Source organism: Cladophialophora immunda, assembly GCF_000835495.1.
Source record: "Cladophialophora immunda strain CBS 83496 unplaced genomic scaffold supercont1.2, whole genome shotgun sequence".
Lineage (NCBI taxonomy): Eukaryota > Fungi > Ascomycota > Eurotiomycetes > Chaetothyriales > Herpotrichiellaceae > Cladophialophora > Cladophialophora immunda.
Genome location: NW_015622542.1, coordinates 4,008,981 through 4,028,012, shown reverse-complemented (window position 1 = coordinate 4,028,012; position 19,032 = coordinate 4,008,981). Strand labels below are relative to the sequence as shown.

General features: G+C 54.1%; 5 protein-coding genes across 5 annotated transcripts; all 5 read left to right on the top strand.

The window, feature by feature from the left end:
- Window positions 1–1,300: 1,300 nt before the first annotated feature.
- Window positions 1,301–6,252, top strand: PV07_03688 (uncharacterized protein). The gene is made up of 3 exons (XM_016390432.1): window positions 1,301–3,181; window positions 3,354–3,452; window positions 3,510–6,252. The coding sequence occupies exons 1-3, from the start codon at window positions 3,076–3,078 to the stop codon at window positions 5,411–5,413; spliced, it is 2,109 nt and encodes a 702-aa protein (XP_016252334.1). The 5' UTR covers window positions 1,301–3,075; the 3' UTR covers window positions 5,414–6,252.
- Window positions 6,253–7,138: 886 nt separating this feature from the next.
- PV07_03687 (uncharacterized protein) lies at window positions 7,139–8,851 on the top strand (the record flags this gene model as incomplete). The annotated part of the gene is made up of 5 exons (XM_016390431.1): window positions 7,139–7,224; window positions 7,305–7,949; window positions 8,036–8,269; window positions 8,327–8,658; window positions 8,719–8,851. 5 exons carry the CDS (start codon window positions 7,139–7,141, stop codon window positions 8,754–8,756), a joined length of 1,335 nt encoding a protein of 444 aa, XP_016252333.1. The 3' UTR covers window positions 8,757–8,851.
- A 1,202-nt stretch (window positions 8,852–10,053) lies between these two features.
- On the top strand, window positions 10,054–12,519 carry PV07_03686 (uncharacterized protein). The gene is made up of 5 exons (XM_016390430.1): window positions 10,054–10,305; window positions 10,378–10,427; window positions 10,532–10,848; window positions 10,913–11,548; window positions 11,619–12,519. Exons 1-5 carry the CDS (start codon window positions 10,256–10,258, stop codon window positions 12,183–12,185), a joined length of 1,620 nt encoding a protein of 539 aa, XP_016252332.1. The 5' UTR covers window positions 10,054–10,255; the 3' UTR covers window positions 12,186–12,519.
- A 158-nt stretch (window positions 12,520–12,677) lies between these two features.
- PV07_03685 (uncharacterized protein) lies at window positions 12,678–14,177 on the top strand (the record flags this gene model as incomplete). The annotated part of the gene is made up of 4 exons (XM_016390429.1): window positions 12,678–12,999; window positions 13,092–13,185; window positions 13,258–13,816; window positions 13,965–14,177. 4 exons carry the CDS (start codon window positions 12,678–12,680, stop codon window positions 14,175–14,177), a joined length of 1,188 nt encoding a protein of 395 aa, XP_016252331.1.
- Window positions 14,178–15,340: 1,163 nt separating this feature from the next.
- Window positions 15,341–18,533, top strand: PV07_03684 (uncharacterized protein). Its single transcript, XM_016390428.1, has 3 exons — window positions 15,341–15,685; window positions 15,738–15,792; window positions 15,851–18,533. The coding sequence occupies exons 1-3, from the start codon at window positions 15,610–15,612 to the stop codon at window positions 18,450–18,452; spliced, it is 2,733 nt and encodes a 910-aa protein (XP_016252330.1). The 5' UTR covers window positions 15,341–15,609; the 3' UTR covers window positions 18,453–18,533.
- The last annotated feature ends 499 nt before the right edge of the window (window positions 18,534–19,032 follow it).

Here is a 19,032-nt window from a genome sequence, read left to right as displayed (position 1 = left end):
GGAGACCCGGAGGGAAGGGATAGCCTAGCGATGGCTCAGAGCTGCACAGGTTCGCCCGGGGCCGTATGATGAGTGGACGGCAGCCATGGAGGAGGCTAGTTGGTCGCCATGACCGAAGGAAAAGGGAGCCATGGATAGGCATTTCCGCCACGAGACAGGGGTCCGGAGGAGGTTCTGGAGGGGCAGATGACCTGAGATGCCGGAACGAGGACAGGGCGTCGCAAGCTGAATGGTGGGATGCTGCGGCAGGCTACGATGCGATGAGAGCATGAGCGAGCATGAGCGAAAAAAAGACTGGATAACTGGATCTAGCTCGCGGTATGCTCCCAGTTGGCTCATTCCGGCACAAGCCAGGGTTTAAGACCCGAAAAGACAGAACAGACAGAAAAGACAGAAAAGACAGCAGACTTGCTCGCAACAATAACGGGCGATTGAGTTTTGAGCAGCGTCGATGAATGATCAAACACACCCAATGATGGGAGCCTAGCAGAGTCAATAGAGTCATTAGAGTCATCACCTCTCCAGGCCCAAGCCCCTCGTAGAATCCACCCGAGGTCATAGCGCGCATGGCGTCCACCGTGCCCCCTCCAGCGCCCACCTGACTGCCTCCCAGCCTAACTGGGTGGACCCCGGGTCCTCGCCGGAAGACTCTCGTACCGCTGGAGCTGGGGCTGGCCGCTGCACCCGAGTCAGTTTCAGTGCCCACAAGCACCAGCTCAGGTAACCAGCAAGACATGCCCCGTTGGTCACCGGCAGAAACACACCCAGTCTGCTCTCCCTCCTTATCACCTATTGTGCCAGGGAGGGATTACTGGGTAGCTGCCCACCTACAAGTAGGCATGCAGAGATAGGTAAAACAATGCCCGAGGATTGTTAGGGACTTGCTCAGGAAGGGTTTATCTATCGCTCCCCGGCCAGAGGAAAAGCGACTACCCAGTCTGCAGAAGTTGACGTCGTATATCGACGAAAGGACAACCCCTGTTCCCTGCTTCTCTGCGCATTGCCCGGCATCTTCTCCCTTCGACTACTATTCTAAACTCCCTCGTTCCACCCCTCCCTTTCCCCCAAAGTTCTAGTTTAGTGAAAACCACCCTGGCCGCATGTGCCGCCTAAACCGTATCTTGCTCTCTGCTGCATCAATCGCACGCTGCCGTCGCCGCTGCTGCATGAAAGCATCTGCATACTGTATGCCGACCCGCTACGCACGCGCATCCATGCACGCCCGCACTTTGGCAGCCCAAGAAGCCCAGAGGTATCAATCTCCCTGATGAGCATTATTAGCATTTGATTGATACCATCAGCTTTGTCCTCTGACTCTTTTGTGACAGACTCTAATCCCCACCAGTTCCCCGACTCGACTCGACCACCGATCCAAACCTCGTGTCTCTCTGTCCCTCACTGGCCCTGGCGTAGTATTGGCTTACGGCTTCCCACTCACACACCCTCTCGCTCTCCCCGCCGCCCTTGCTCCTTATACGTCTCCCTCGTCCTTCCCACCTCTTTCGCCATCTGGCGCGCTTTCTGGCCGCACATCTCCCGCACCTCTTTGCTGCGAGGCTCTACTCCTGCCTGTCCAATCTCATCCGGTCCAGTTCAGCCCACTGCCATCGAAAACAATACTCAAATCATCGAATAGACGCTCCACCGCTTCCTCACCAGTTATTACTGTTCATTCCCAGCTCTTCGGCTCCCGCCTAGTCGCCTGGCTGCCCGGCAGTACTGCGGAAATACCTCAAAACAACTGACCCCCAAAAGTGTATCGAGTGGTTCAGTTGAGAGCTCCACAGGCTCTTCAGGCTCTTCCAAGAGTACAGGGATACCGAGATACACTAAACCTCTTTGCCTGGAACAAACCACCTGCAGCGAACGCCCGCCTTAAGCTTAGACACTCTCTCGCACCAATTCCTGCCTGGCTCAGGCCTGGCGTTTCCCTGTCGCCGCGAGCAAATGTCTAATCGGTCATCCCCCAAAGTGCCCGTTCCTACATCCAGCTAGGGTTCACTCAATCAATGATCCGGCTGCCCTTTTTCAAGCCCGCGTCGTCCCAAGACCACAACTGAACCATCAGCAATCAGATCAAGCCGTCATCTCGCCGTCCGCCTTCTTGTCCATTTCCATTTTTATCCTCCATCATCATCCTTTCTCAGTCTGATCGCAAATTCCCCAGATTTCATCTCCATCCAACCGTCATCAACCTTCCTTTCCAATCACTCCGCAGGGGCTCGGTTCAACAAACCGATTCCAAGGTGTCATCACTGGGTTATCGCCACCGCTAAACAATTGGGCTGCGCGTCCCTCAACCCGCCAAACTCGAATTTCCTCGGCAAAACGTCGTCATTTTACAAACACACTGACCATTTTGGGCGGGGGGACCACCAATCTTGACTGACGGGCCTTGCCTAGGCACAAGAGGGAAACGGGGAACCAGTCAGCGAGAAGTCGGTGCTAGGAGGCGACAGAAAAGCAAAAAAAGAGGAACAAACCATTTCTTGACTTGCATCTGCAAGCCCCGAGCGCCATCTCCCGCTCTTCTCTTGTACTTCCGCACCTTGCGACACGCAGCTCACAGATCAAAAAAACTCACCACTGGCCGACCGACTGGCGTAACCGGCCGACCAACAGCGCCTCTTTTTTGGCACTGAGGGCCACTACTGCCACACTAAAGACTCCCCCCAGTTCGAGCTGCATCCTTTGCCGTCCGCCTCCACCAATCTACCTTCCGCCGCGGTCTCTGGTTCCAGCATAACCCTCGTCATCCTCGCTAACTTTACTTTTGCTGCACGCCTGCAACCGTGCTCTGCACCTGTGCACGCCTTGCTTCCCGCGCCTGTCTCTCTGTCTTGTCGCCGTCGCCATCCTCGTTGCACTTCAATATTCCTGTTGTCGCACATTGCTGAAGCGGCGCGGAGCGGAGGCACTGATCAGACGCAGGCACCCTCCCTAGATCTTCACGTCTGGGTCACCCAGCTCTGTGCTGCCTGGCAGCTCCTGGCGTGCTGATGCGGGTGCAGAGCCTGCGCATCATCACCACCACCATCTCCTCCACCACCACCATTTCATCGCCACGGCGCTGAAATGTCCATTTATCCACCTACTCGCCAGCCTACACATGCTCTGAATGGTATCGGCAACATGAGCGATGGTGCAGGAACCATCGATCCTGCAGCTTTGAACGCTAGTGGTATGCCATTTTCTATTGGTTTCCCTAAACCTGACCACTGGGAGCATCACTCGATGTGCGTTGGTCAAGGCCGTGACCCATGGATGCATGGGGCGCATCGCGGACCTTACTGAATTCTTCTTTCATCGAATTTCTCTGTCGCGTGCCTTTGCTGACGCCCTGTGTGTAACAGGTGGATTGATACAGTCATCAGCCGAATCAGGCCCGCGCGGCATCAAACGAAGCAGATCTCCCGAACAATATGGCGAATATCATCCAGGTGACGATGATGGTGAGTCGCGCTGCAGCTCCTTGACGCGTTAGAACGCACTGACATCCCAATCACCAGGCCCGCGCAAACGTGGTCGACCGTCGAAAACCCCCAGAACGTCTGGAGACTTTACTTCCAACGTCGATGCCCTCCCAACACCCTCCAGCCAGACCTCCCCAGAGCTGAATCAGACGCCCAGAAATCAAGGAGGCCCACAACCACAGGCCTCCACGCCGGTACAAGCATCTCCGCCGCGCACCCTTCCCAAATCGACCATAAAAGCACTGCCAACGGTCAGGGACCATACCAGCGACGTGCTGCAGCCCGAAGGAGACGAGTATATGCCACGCGAGTACGACGATGCAGGCGAGAAAAAGGTGGACCAACTGGGCTACCTCCAGGGCGGACGAGAGTACAAGATCAGGACTTTCACCCTCCCCGGGAGAGGGCAAAAGCTGTTTATGTTGGCAACGGAATGCGCGCGTCAACTTCAGTACCGGGATTCCTATCTTCTCTTCAACAAAAATCGGTCGCTCTTTAAGATCATTGCGAGCGTCAAGGAGAAGGAAGAGCTCGTTAACCGCGAGATCCTGCCCTACTCGTACCGGTCACGCCAGATCGCCGTGGTAACGGCGCGCTCGATGTTTCGCCAATTCGGCAGTCGCGTCATCAAAGACGGTCGAAGAGTTCGAGACGATTACTGGGAAGCCAAAGCTATCAAGCAAGGATTCACCGAACAGGATGCTGCCGGCGAGAAGCGACCTGGAGCCGCAAGGGCCAGAGAAGCGGCCGCCCAGGACCAGTTGAATGCTCGTGCTAACGTCGCTGCGGCATATGGTGACATCGTCTACAGCAATGGCCCGGGTTATGGAGCTGTGCAACCGCCAGCTCTTCATTCCGGGATCGCATCGACCATGGCACAACTGGCTTCCTTCGACCCAACCTACGAATCCAGGTACAAAGATATTGTGCGGCCGAGGCACGAAATAACGGGCCCGCCATATCAAGATCTCACTCGACCAAGTTCCGACGTGGAATTGGCCAGTCAAGCCAGCCATGCGGCTGAATACAGCAAAACCATCAACCAACAAAATCGCTACAGGCGTGGACTTGTCGAAGACTATTGGCGCAGGCCACATGAACCGCCTGTTTCAACACCTCCTCCTGCGGAAGCTGAAGTTGCAACGACAACTCATCCCTTCTCCTCGCCCCGATTTAACACGAGCGACGTCCCTTCCACTCAGCCCAATTCCATGTCGCACCCTTCTCAGTCTCTACCGTCCTCGATGAATCCTCCTTCATTCCCCCATCAACAGCCTCCTATCCAGTCACCCGTCCGCCAACCAAATCTACAACAACCTTTCTCGCGCGAATCATCCCAGTACACCCCTCAACACCCAGGTTATCAAAGATCATCTTCAAGTCTCTCCATCTCGCAACCTGGCTCTCAACAACAACCATTACCCTTCGGCGCAGGATTCCCTCATGCTATCAACCCGCAACAGCAGCAGCAGCAGCCGCCGCAATCGCAGTCACAGCAGCAGCAACAACAACAACAGCAACAACAAAGTTGGGGAGCTCCACCACCGCAGCCTCACCAGTCACCGGCTGTTCATCGTATGACTACGCCCCAATTCTCGCCCAGCTTAGCACAAGGACAAATTCCTTCGCCTTTACCTGGTGGCACCCATGCTAGTCCGTCTCCTCACCCGCAACAAATGCAACCACCACAGATGCCGTTGCTCCACCACCAAGGGAGTTCTGGTGGAATCGGCGGGCAGCAGCTATATGGTCCTGGAGCAGGACTGCAAGCGATCAATGCTGCTGCAGGGTATGGGGCTCTCGGCATTGGCCAGAGAGGCATTTACCCCATGGGCGGACAAAGTCAATTTATGCAGCCTAATCCTCAGCATGGGCAGGGATGGCCTGGTCCTCAGAGTCAAGGCCAGGGAGGTGGACAATGGACCCAAGGGTTTCAGTAGGACTTTGACCCGCCATGAGTTTTGAGGTTCAAACACTTGCAGGAAAAGGGAAAAAAAACCAAAAAAGAAAAGACATCAAGGGTGGTAGCGGAGGAGTCCTTCTCCCTTCTCGTTTGCATCAGTTGGACGGGATCCGACACTTTTCTGAGAATTGTAAACTCGGTTCTTTGGTCGCCACCTGGATCACAGGACAGCACAGGACAATGGCAGATACAGTCAGATATCTTGTTCTTGGGGTTTGGACTCATGAAATGCATCGGAGGGGTGTTGCATAGCGAGGCAGGCATAAGAGAAATCATCTGGGGGTCTGGACTGGTGAGCAATTCATGTTGGGAGGGTGCACAGTGAAGACCATGGGATGGGAGCGGGATGCATTTGAAAGGGTGGCAATTGCGAGTACCAGTGGACTTTTTCTATGGGGGTTTAATCAGCTCGTCCCTATTGTTTTCATGGATCTTTCCTTGGTATCAGCTCTCTTTTGTCGAGGGACAGACCCAGGGAGGTGGTCGCATTCGGTGTTGACGAGTCGGGATCTCTGTTTTCATTTCTTCCTTCCGCCCGGGCTCCTGGGTGTTTTGTTCTACGGTCCTTGTTTCCTCCTGTATTATCACCATTTGCTCTTGACTCCCCCTTTGAACTTTTTGATTTCTCGGCCTGTTGCATCTCGAGGGATTCTCATGGCATTGGAATGAGGGATACGAAGGGATGGGAAACATGTTGCGAGTTCCGTGTTTTGAGTCGACCTCTCTACATAGCAGTTTTAATTTGTGAATTCAGATTACCTCGACGGTGGAAACACATGATTCTCGCGATCTTTCCAGGTAGAGGAAACTGGGAAGGCCTTCCATCTCGTTCATACTCCGTCGCAACCTACCTAGTATATAAACATCATTTCAACCAAGCTTTCTTCACTGTCACTGGAGTGAAGAACAGGATAATAGTGTTCGATAGACGCCCCAGCTCTCCACAAGACAAGGAGCATTATCCTCGTGTACCAACGGGTCTCGGGAGAGGGAGGGATGCTTTGACATTGTGCATTTATGATTGAGGTACGCACCGACGTCCTCCGAGACGAGTAATACATCTTTGTACAATCAAGCCGAAAGGCGCGAGGGACGCCAGGAACCTTTGCCCTCCGGCAGATGGAACAACACCACGAGGCCCATCGATTTTGCGTGTTTCAACCCCTTTGTGGGCTTGATCAGGCCGGACTGGTATAATACGTGCGAAGAATCATGGCCATCCGGAGCGATTCGCTGCTGAGCTTCCTCCCACCACCAGTCGCTTCTCTCTCTCGTGCCTCTCCCCTTCAAGGCCGTCTGTCTGTCTGTCTGTCTGTCTGTCTGTCTGTCTGGAGCGAACTGATGTCGTGGGGTCAAGCTGGCCCAGCTTGATCTGCCGAGCTAAACGGCCCCACGAGCGGGCAAGGGCAAGCGGGCACCCGGGGAGCGGGTGGTTGTTCGTTGCAAGCCCTCCTAATCGTACGAAGCCTCGTCGAGAGAGGGCATCGAAGCAGGCATCCCGAATGTCCCTTCTTTAATTGACCGGACTGCATGTTTTCGCCCGTGGATTCAACTTCAACATTCCAGATTGTTTCCTGGCGGGGACAGATTTGAACTTTGACATCTTGACAATCCGAGTTACGTGATAGAGCAGGACGGTTTCTCGTATTTTACCCTTAACCTCGTCTCTAAGCACTTTGTCGACGAGGCTCAGGAATCGACCATGGCACAGACGGGTGTGGCTTCGGAAGTGAACAGAGAGAAGCGGTATGCTGCAGCTAAGGTTCCTTTGAAGGTGATAATTATAGGGTATGTTCCACTCCAAGAAGGTGGTCACTCGCAGCCTATGTTCTACACAAGACAAAACCTGACGGTGTTGAACTCTCTAGAGCGGGCATTGGAGGTCTGGCGGCAGCATTGGCTCTGGGGAAACGAGGCCACAATGTCCATGTTATCGAGTTTGCTCCCGAAATCCAAGAGGTTGGCGCCGGAATCCAGTGTGCACCGAACATGCTCCGGCTCCTGGATCGCTGGGGCGTAGGCGCCAAAGTTCGACGGACCGGCGTCGCGCTCGGGGCCATCCATATCCTGCGTTGGCAGGGAGGATCTCTTCTCGGCAGCGTCCCCATCAACCAAGCCCACGGCGAGCAGTTTGTCGTGCATCGTGCGGACTTGCAGACGGCTTTGCTGGAGAAAGCCATGGCCCTGCCCAATGTGAAGCTGCAGACCAACACAAAGGTCGAGGACGTTCGGTTCAGTCCGGCCGCGGTGGAACTCCACGACGGCTCGACCATCTACGGAGATGTCGTGCTCGCTGCGGACGGCATCAAATCCATGGTCCGTGCAAAGGTCCTGGGAGACGACAAAGACGTCGCAATACCGACTGGGGACGCCGTCTTCAGGGTCGTCCTCACCAGAGAGACCTTGAGCAACTACCCGGACTTGATGCCCTATATCAAAGAGAAGAAGGCAATCCGATGGGTGGGGCCAGGAAGACACATCATTGCGTATCCCGTGCGGAACCATGAGATCTAGTAAGTCCCTCTTGGGAAGTCCTGGATGAGTTCATCAGACAGCTTTTTTTTTCATTCGGCCGAATGCAATGCTAACCACCACCCAGCAATGTGGCTCTTGCTCACCCTGATCGTGGCCGGGTGGACGAGAGCTGGACGACCGTCACATCCAAGAAGAATCTGCTGTCGGAATACGAGGGCTGGGATCCAAAACTGGTCCAGATGTTGGACCTTGTCCCAGAGGGGGATGTCTTGGAGTGGAAACTGTGCATGCACATGCCCCTTCTGCGATGGGTCAGGGGATCGTGTGCACTGTTAGGAGACGCATGCCATCCCATGTTGTAAGTCCTCCCTCTTGTATCTTGGCATTGAGGAGAAGTGGTCTAATCTTTCAACAGACCGTACGTGGCCCAAGGCGCGGCGCAAGCCGTGGAGGACGCAGCCTCGCTGGGAGTGGTCCTATCCTCGATCTCATCCAAGGACGAAATCCCCGCTGCGCTTCAAGCGTATGAGAAGGCGCAGAAGGCGCGCGCCGAGCACATCCAACAATCATGCCTGACCACAAGGGCGGCTCTTCACTTGCCCGATGGTCCCGAGCAGGAAGCTCGAGATCAGAAGTTCAAGGTCTTGTCCTCGGGCGGCTCCAACGACGACAAATGGGGGGACCCGGAGATGCAGAAGTTCCTGTGGAGCTGGGATGCCGAAGCCAAAGCGGAGGAAGCTTGGAAAGGTGAGTGTTCTGTCCTTTCGAAACGATCTCGGGTTGGTTGCATCGCTAACTTGATACCAGATATGAGACGTCAGCCGAGCACACAGAGTCGGCTGTGATCCCCAGGACCAGGCTGAGCTTAGACCAAACTAGTGCTGCATAATTTTGTTGCACCGCATATAGACGTTAGAGATATCGGGGGGTTCTTTTGGCTGACCAAGGTAATCGACAGAATACAGGTATAGTCATTCGGCGGTTTTGGATATAGGGACAAATCTCTTGTCTATAGACATATCCCATATTGCCTCCCTAAACACCTGCTTGTAAGTCGACAGTAGAACTAAAACAAAGCGGAGTTATTCCTGTCGTTTGAGACCCATGCTAGCAAGTCGGGTATAAGGAGACAGGGAATATCTTATCGCTAACCTGCATTGAAAGGCTTCAACTGTCGGTGGCATTGCCTGAATCGGCGTGGGCCTCCTAACCGCCTGTAGAGTGGAATGCATGTTCATGCAGCATTAGCTTGGGGGGACATTTTTCGGGAATGCGAACAGCGAGAGAGACATGTGGCAACCGGACGATCGGAATGCCCAAGACTGAACGAACCAGGCCCCAGCTGGTTGTGTACCTGTGTCGGACGCCCCTGGGCTCTGTGTTGCCCAGCATGCGGGTAAAGTGGCAGTTTCGCAACGACAAGGTGAGGTGTCGGAAGTTCGTATTTTGCGTACCACAGAAATCCCTTCCGATCTTCTGGCGCAGCATCCATCAAATCGACGCTACCTGGAGGTACTTTCTCCCCATGGCCTCGCCGGATCGTCAGTAGCAGCAGCAGCACGGAACCTAAACCATGCGGTCTGGCCACGGGGCTGCATCAACGACCCATCGACCAGGTGGCAATTCGCACGCGCTCAAACTCAGACCGCCAAAGGGCAGCTTGCAACGACGATCCTGGAAACCCACGTTGCTGGCAGATCCAGAATCCCTTTCCAGGCTTTTGTTCGTCCAGATCCTGGGCTCGAGTGTCGTGGTGCCGTCACCTAGCGGCCCCTTAGCATCTGCCGGGAGCCCGCTCCTGGACGGGCGAACCAGCCGGTATAGGTCAAGACGCCCAGCCCGGCTAACGAGTCAACTATCGCCATGCCCAAGACTGGCGTATTTCCGGGGCGAGAATGACTTTGTCCCCAGTGTCCCCTTGAGATGAGAGCCCCATTGCACTCTTCTGCTTGCCTTGGGCAGTGGAGACCCCGCCTCGTCGCCCCACCGATTCTCCCTCGAACGAGCCTGACGGGTACAGAGGAGGCGGAGGAGGAGAAAGAGGAGGACCCTAGCGAGTGGACAACTGGGACTGGAGAGAGGCAAGCTCAAAGAGTGGGAGATGGAGGCAACGGCCTGAACCCAGTCGCTGCTGGCCCCAGAAAAAAAAATATGGCCGGGTGGGCAGATCTGTGCTTCATTTATGAAGTCGATTGATTCCTGCCCTGCCACATGGCCTTCGCTTCCTCTGCTTGCTTCAACCACGTCCCTCTCCCAGTGTCGTCGTTGAAATTCCCGTGGTCAAGCCCAGAATATTCTCCCATCCCCTCCCAAAAAGTCGGAGCCTCTACAGACACCGCCCATCATGACGGGAGACCACGAACACGGCCACCATCCTGCCCATCTGAAGCACAGGTGAGTCACGATTCGCCCTATCCCGACCTGGTGGCCGATTGACACAGACTGACATGCCTTTGTTTTGTTTAGCCATGCTCACGAAGAGGCAATTCCTGGAACCGTCAACTTGCAAGCTCAAGGTGCGCCGCCTCCGCCCATCTACTCGGCACAGCTTTGGCCCTAGCCAAGTGGCTTGAGGCTTTGCGAAAAGCTAATCTATACGATGCTAACACTTCGTATTCAGAGGGCGATGATACCGGCTACGGACAAGCTCTGTTCCCTGTGCCAGCAGACGACCCCAACGACCCGCTACAATGGGGCAACTTCAAGAAGACAATGATTCTGTGCATCTGCGCTGCGTATTCGTTCCTGGGAAACTCGTCGTTGCTCGGTCCCTCGGTCTACATTGGCATTTACGCTGAATCATTCGGGATTGACCCCAATAAGGCTTCAAACCTGATCTCATACCCCAACCTGGCCTATGGCTTTGGCTCTTTGCTTCTGGTCCCCGCCTATCTCAAATTTGGCCGACGACCTGTTATGCTCATCTCCATTATCTTTGTAAGTCGCGGATCCTCCCTGGAGTTCGTTATCCGAACACCATAAACTAACGAAAACCGACCAGTTCGCCGCTGGCCTGATCGGCTGTTCGCAATGCGACTCATACGGCACTTTGATGGCTTGCCGTATAATCCATGCATTTGGCTCTGGAGTATGCGAGGCACTACCCGTGCAGCTAGTCAACGACATCTTTTTCCTGCACGAGCGTGGTCAACGGCTGGGCTACTACACTGTTTGCCTGTGCTTGGGTGCCACTGGACCCTTATACGCCGGCTACATGCTTGCGGGCGGCTATTCGTGGCGGCTGTTCTTCTACGTCGAGTTCGCATTCGCATGCGCTCTGTTCATCCTGGCTTTCTTCTTCGTCGAGGAGACTTGGTATAAGCGCGAGGAGATGAAGAGAATACTCGGAGCCTCCGTTGAGGCTTCTCCGACCGAGAAAGGCGTCGAGGCTGACTTGCACGAGGTCACAAGCCCTGCGCCAGTCAGGAAGTCGTTCGTTTCTACGCTCAAGCCGTGGGGCGTGTACGATCGCGATGTCTCGTTCTTCATGACTGCGGCTCGATCGTTCACATACTACGCCGTACCGTCTGTGTTCTGGGTGGTCTCGACCTATGGTATCTACATTGGTTTGGGGGCTTTGGCATTCAACTACACTTTCCCTGCCAAGATTGTTGCTCCTCCTTACAATTGGAGTCAGGTAAGCTACGACAAACCCTGGTACCCAGAGGAAAATGACCAGAAAGAAGCTGACTGATGGGAAAACATAGACTAATTCCGGCTTGATCGCTGTTGGTAATGCCGTGGGCTACATTCTCGCCATTCCCTTCACCACCTCCTCCGACCGACTAGCCGCGTATCTGACCAAGAAGAACAACGGGATCCGCGAGGCCGAAATGCGTCTGGGCGTCCTCCTCCCGGCCATGCTGATTGGGCCCGCCGGCCTGATCGTCTACGGCTACACGGCGCAGGACAACCTGCACTGGATCGGCTACTTTGCGGGCGTGGCCATGTGCAACTGGTCGGCGTACTTCTACTTCACCTTCACTCTGGCCTACGCGGTCGATAGCTACACGGTCAACCTGTCCGAGATGCTCATCGCCATGAACCTCGGCAAGCAGGCCATCTCGTTCGGCTTCGGCTTCAAGATCCTCGACTGGATCCTCGAGAGCGGCTACGTCACCATCATCGCCGGCGTCTTCTGCGGCGTCCTCATGGCCAACGACCTCATGCTCATCGTCTTCATGCTGTTCGGAAAGAAGATCCGCATCGCCACCAGCAAGACCTGGCTGGCCCAGATGCATCGCCAGACCCATGTCGTGGGAGAATCTCATTAAAGCAAAGAAAACACCAAAACTAAGAGGGTATTGGAAGGGGGAGGGAAAACGAGAACCATTCGAACATCAGCTGCATGCTACAACTACTCTCATGCGGCGCGCCGGGCTCTTTGTGTTCGCCCGATCTTTAGCCTGCTCGCTGTCTTGTCTCCATATTGACATGTCTTCTATACAGGGCATCTTTGTCGAACATTCCCGGCAATGCTTCCTTATTCTGTTGGATGTTATAGCAACGGACCCCAGGACGAGGCCAGTGAATTTGATGTGATTTCCTTGGCTATAATGTGCCGGTCCGGCAGTGAAGAAGGTAGTGTTCACACACTGAGAAATGGGATTTTCTCTTCCATCTTGAAGCTCTACATCTCTTTATCCTCGCTCTTACACACGTTGTGCTTCGATCAAATCCATCAATCATTCACCGTTTCCCACATCCCCTTGGTTCGACCTTTCGTTCATTCATCGTCCCGTTCGTTCTTTGTCCACACCGCGAACATGGGCGTCAACACCTTCACCATGTCTGCGAAATTCGTCCTGGCCCTGTCCTTGTCCTTCCTTGTCCTTTCTTCTCCTCAGGTGTTGGCGTCGGTCTTGGCCAGTGCTGCGTCCAACGTCTGCGCCTGGGACGGTGCGATGCCGGTGCTGTACCACGTGTACGGCACCGACGTGTGCCCGCCCAAGTTTGTGCTCAAGAACGGCGTTGATTGTGAGGATTCTCCCATCGATGCTTACAAATGCGCCAGCTTCTGTCAGATGAAGACCACCTTCTACTATGGGCCAGAGCAACCCTATTCGGCGATGCCCATGTGCACTGGCGGTAAGGAGCTCGCAAAAAGAGCAGTCCCCCTTACCACAAGCCCCGTCGATTGGAGCCCACAAGCTGACGACGCCTGTAATGTGGGCATATAGGAATCTCTTGCACGTTGACCGAGTCCAGGCATGTCGGCTACAATATCAAGGGTAAACTGAACGGCAATTTCAAGAAGGGAGCTATGACACTTGGGTCAGTAATGAGTTCAACCCAGTGCTTCTGGCCATAAGACTGACTTGATTGTTTGTTCTCGGCCCCTTTTAGCATCGCCGGCGGCCTCAATTACAAAAGTGGCCAAAGTGAGAGCTTCAAGTTTACCAAGATCCTCAAGCACAATGAATGTGGATATTTCACCTTCATCCCAATTCAGCGGGACGTCTGTGGAACTTACTCGGAAGGAACTTATCCAGAAAGTGGCCGGCCCTGTATCGACACCACCACAGTCGGCAATGCTTGCGCCGTCGACATGGTGACAGTCGAGGATCATTTTTATTGGTTCAAGCGTGTCATCCGTGGTGTCGCGGTCTTTGTCTATCTCGACTGCGCGACTCTCGAGCCTCTGCCGGACGAGAATCAAGAAGCTCCCTTCAACAAGCCTGGTGTTCGTCTGCCTCGGGGCTTAGCCCTGGCAAATGCTTACAAGAACATGTGGAATGCTTCGCGCTATGGCCCCGTGGCCGCACAGTCCGATACGGCTGTCTGCGACACCGACCAAGTCGCCAATGCGACTGACTGTGCTGAAGTCTTGGCTGATGTCTCTGAACGTGGAGCCGAGATGGTTCCGGCGGGCAGCGCATTCCAGAATAAAGAAGTCACAATTTCGGTGAGTCGTGTTGTGCTCTTTTTGGTCCTTTTTCTTCCTCTGCCTACCTGGAACTTTGCGCCGAGCTTGGTTGATACCACTTCATGTCGCTTTTCTGTGTCCGTCTCAGATGAGGAAAAAGAAGAGATGCTGATCCGAAAATCTGCAGGCCTCAGGCAACTGTGCCCTGTATCTAACCTACGATGAGGATTGGACGCATACCTTTTGTCTGGTCCCCTTGGTGGAAGTCTCGGCCGCAGCGCAGTCCCTCTACGACTCTTGTGGGGACCACAATACTGGCATGGTTGGAGGAAGTCATGTTGTGAGACACGTTGGCAATTGTGGAGCTACGGTCGCTTTTCAGCCGAATCCTGACAATTGAGAAGATCCCATGCCCCGTCGTCGGAGCATGTAGGCATATTGGTCACAACTGTCTCTCTTCAATTGCCGTGAAGGTTGGGTAAGAGCATGGTGATATGGAAAGACAGAAATTTTGTACCGAGTAACGACCACGACTGGCAGATGTGGGTTGAAACAAGTAGGGGAGGGGGCTGGCTATCTTGGGCGCAGTTACCTCAGGCCTTTGGAAGAACACTGCAACCGTCATCATGGCGAGCATAAACACAGCTTGTTCTCAGAGAGCAAGTTCCTCAATCACAGAATGATTTTGCTAGAGAGAACATACCCTTTCGAAACCATGATCTTTCCGCCTCCGTTCACAATTTCCAAGTCGACAAACTGAAGTACGGATCACTAGGCCCGCTCAGGACCCAGCATTCAGCAAGCCTCCCCAGAAAGCTCTCACAGTGCCTAAAATTTGGGCCCGGAAATGCCCCATCCTTTGCCTCGTGTGTGTTAGGGTCCTCGTCTTTTAACTCGGCGGCATCACAAGGTTAAGCGGTTAGCGAGCCCCAAAGGGGGCAGCGCCGGGTGTGCTTTGTGCTTTTCTGGTCCCAGCCCCGGAGATTCTTCTGTGGCCGAGAGATCCACCGAGTTACTGGGGTTGTGGAGGCGGGCTGCGAGGAGGGAGAGTGGAGGAGGGAAGGGGGCGGCAGACTAACGCCGTGGATGGCAACGCCATCTGATTAGAAACTTGATTGCTTGGACTGGGGAGGTTGGGGCAGCTGACCTCTTCCGATCTCCTTTGGATCGCTCTCTCTCTTTCTTGTCCCGAGCTCTTCTCTCGTTGATGGGAGTATCTGGTGCTGTCTTGGATGGCTGAGTGAGAGAACAAGTGAGCCAGGAATGAGTGAAAGACTCGATGAATGACTGCGCCATGCACGGAGTAACTGGCTTCCTCTCGGTGTTTTAGATTCTCCGGGTCCCGGACGCTGCGCTTGAAACCCCAGAAAAATCCCTTGAATCCTTGGATCCATGCATCCTTGAACCCTCCTCCACTCACCATCTTCTTCTTCCTTTTCTTTAATCCCAATTCGCTGGGAGCATTTTCATTCTTGGAGCCTCCCTCCACTTTTCTCGCTGTCAGGGCTTCCACACACAAATCAGCAGCCATAGGCCGTCTATTGCCTCTCCGCACACCCATCTCGCCCATCTGGCCCTTCCCCCTCCTCACCCGTTCTCTCTCTGACGCCTCTCTTCCGGTCTCTAACAAGACGAGTGGCCAAAACAAGACCCCGAGCTTGAAGGGCGAAACATCCAGATCTCCAGGCTATTTTGACTAGTCCTCTGCTCGACCATTACACAGTCTCGACCTCATTACCTTCTGTGCCTTCCCTCCACCGCTCCCACATTCTTTTCCCAATTCAATACCTCTCCCACATCCTCGCACAGGTCCCTCCACATATGCTCAAGTCATGGTCTTGCGACAGTGTACCGTATGTGGCCGCCGTTTCACAAAGACTGAACACTTCAAGCGCCACGAGCGCTCTCGTACGTCAAATTCAGCCTACCCCGCGCTAGCCCTTTACTCATGCATTTCCAGACACGCGTGAACGTCCCTATCCATGTACTATCTGTGACAAGGCTTTCTCTCGCAGGTTCGTGATTCCTTCAATCTGCTATTTGTAGTTCGAGCTGGTACTAACCACACTCTAGCGATGTCTTGTTCCGGCATATGAAATGCCATGCCCAAAAGAACGACAAATCAACTACTGCCAATGCTTCCTCTCGTAGGAACACCATCTCAGAGGGCGTCCCCCCTCAGCCTTCCCAGGATGATTTCAACATCAACTCTCCTGGTGCTTTGGCCAATGGACCTCATACGGGTATTCCCTTGATGCAGATTCTCTCTCCCAGTAACTACCTCTCTCAGACCGGGAATGATCCTTCTCAACCTGCCAGACAATCTTCGCTAGATGTGTCTAACCCTTTTCTTGATTCCTCGTCGAATCCTGGCAATGCTCTTAGCATGCAGCTCCCTGGCTCGGCGTGGACGATGCCCTCCCCCATCACCACCATGAACAACAAGACTTCAAGTTCTTCACACGGTCTGAAACAGTCTCCATCGCAGAACAGCGGTGAAGTGTCGACCTTTGAAACTTCAATCACTAGCCCCCACAACCCTGGACAGACTCCCAGATCCGAGATTGTGCCCAACCAATTTTCGGACAGCCATCTTGAGTGGCTTCCTCAACCGGACAATCCCAGCACCAGCAATTTTCACGATCCTTTCCAGATGTGGTTGTTTCCTTCGCTCGGTGATCTGGATCAATCTCCCGACTTCCTGCAAACCTATGGCATTCCTGACCCTCAGCAGCCGTACCAGGACTCAAAAGATTTGGTGAACGGCAGAGCCTATGACCCTGCGGACAGGACGAAAAATATCGCCAAAGTTCCACGAGAACGCTTCTCTAGGGTTCAGCGATGTTGGAACCCACGTCCAGGCCGTGCCCATCGAATCATGCCAGTTCTCTGGAGGGAAGTCGCATCATCACCAATGGATAATCTATTCTCGGAATCGCCTATCACAGATGACTTTCGGACCGCGTCGAATTGGGGTCTCGACACTGAATGTCGAGTTCGATTGAGAGACACATTCCGCACTCCCGCCCCGTCAGCATATCACTCGCCTAAACTGCAAGCAGTCGTTGATCCAGCTCTCTCCTCACAACAGCCAGCGAACGAAGAATTCCCTCCCGCCGAAATTCTCGACATCGCGCTAGGCCTTTTCTTCCGCCGATTTCACCCTACCGTCCCATTCATCCATATTGCAACGTTTTCTGTTCGGAATACTCCTGCACAAATGCTATTCGCAATATGTCTTGTTGGTTTGAGCATTCTGGGAACCACCGGTGCCACCAGATTCGTATCGAAGATGTTTCCCAGCTTTTTACAACGTGTTTGTAATGATTTATCAGCCTCTGCAGGATGTTCTGCAACACCGACACAACAAATGGTTTTGTTTGCAACGGGGTTACTGACGTTGAACTTGTCTGTTATCACTGGGGATAAAGATTGCTTTAATCAGAGTCAGATGCTTTATGTCAGTCTATTGGCTATGGTCCAGCAAAACGGGTTGTTCGCCGCCGGTGATGGACAATCCCTCGATGCGCTTCTATCCGAAATGTCGGAATCCGACGATCGTTGGAAAGCGTGGAGTCGGATAGAGTCGGCCAAACGTCTGATCCTCGGACTGCTGCTTTGCGATTCGTGGTTCTCAAATTTGTTGTCCAAGGCCCCGATTGTGAGATCGGAGTCGGTCTGCGTCGTGGCGCCTTGCGATGAAGCCCTCTTTCAAGCCAAATCCGCGACTCAATGGCAATCGCTGCTTCGTAGCGGGAAGAGCCAGAGTGCCCCAACGTTCAGGATCGAGGACCTGCACAAGCATGATATGGCACCGATAGGGAAGTTAGGGTACCTGGGGCGTTCATCACTGCTCGCATTACTCCAGATCCAGGTTCTTGAAGCTTATCAACGACTCATGCCTCCGGATCAATTGACCATTGGGTCATACATACCCTGGCACGTCTATGCTGGCGATGCACGCGCGAGCACACTTGTACCAGCGCTGCTTGCGGCCACTCACACCGCGGGCCCACTCTCGAAAGTCGACGACACGAATTGCATTGTTCTCTGGCACAGTCTATGCGTCATGCTCTTGTCAGATTTTAGGATGTTTGAGTTGGCGGCCGGTCGACACGGAGCTGCCCCTGCGACCGGTGCACTCGAGAGCATCTCCCAATGGAGCCAAACTCAAGCGGCGCGCCGGGCGTGCGTACACGCAGCGCAGAACTTCAAACTCATGTCTGAGCGCCGAGTCAGCGACAATGTGACAATCCATAGCGTAACAGCACTGTTCGCCTCCGCACTCGTGTTGGGTCTCTATCTCTTCATGGTCAACCCGAGCTCGGGTCGGCAGGGCACCGCGCCCGTGGAGCTAATGGACGCGGACCCCGACTGGGCCGAGTTGGGCGATATGGGCTTCAAAGATGAGAGTCTGGACCCGACAGCGGCCGAACGAAATCTGACCACGAACCGCGAGGACGAGCACTTCAGTTTGGTGTATCAATTCGTCAAGTACGGTGGCGCCCTGTCCTTGGGCGGAGTGGCACATAGTGGAGGATACGAGGGTGCCAGGAGGGTGTTGTTGGATTTTGCAAACCTGATGGACGGGATCAGCGGCAGGAGGCTGAGGACGTTTACCCAAGTGTTGCATATCATGAGCGACGATTTGATGAATGTGGATCCGGCATTGTAGCCATTTGGACGAGGCTGAGATATGCAAAGGGGGTTAAAACAGACGCTGTGTGTGCTGGACATCCTGAGCCGCCGATTTGATGGGCTCTCCGACGTCCATGCAACGTGCTAGAACCTATCTAGGCGTGTTGAAAATCTTAAATGATACCCTCGAGGGATGAATGTACATGTTGCATGTCTCCTTCAGCACCTTCTTCGTCTTCCCCCTGTCTTTGGTGTTCGTACTCCTTTTCCCACCACCGCCAAGCATCTCCGTCTCCCTGTTCACCACAATGTAGAAGTTCGTTCAGTCACTCGCTGGTATCCTTTCCCCTGCTTGATCGACACAGATATTTCGTCCAGAGTGTAGAGCACCGAGTATATTGGTACATACCTACCCTCCCTCCCTACGGTGTGGCTCCGCTCGGAGAAATTCCTGCGGGGCGGTCCTGGGGCGCGGCGGCACATTACTACCTCCCAGAGGTACGCTTCCACACGGCCATGCAGGTCGTTACGTACATACCGAAGTACAAGCCACAAGTACCTAGGTAGATGCTCGTAGGTACAGGACGTGCGAGTATCTCTCATGCCAAAAGCACCGA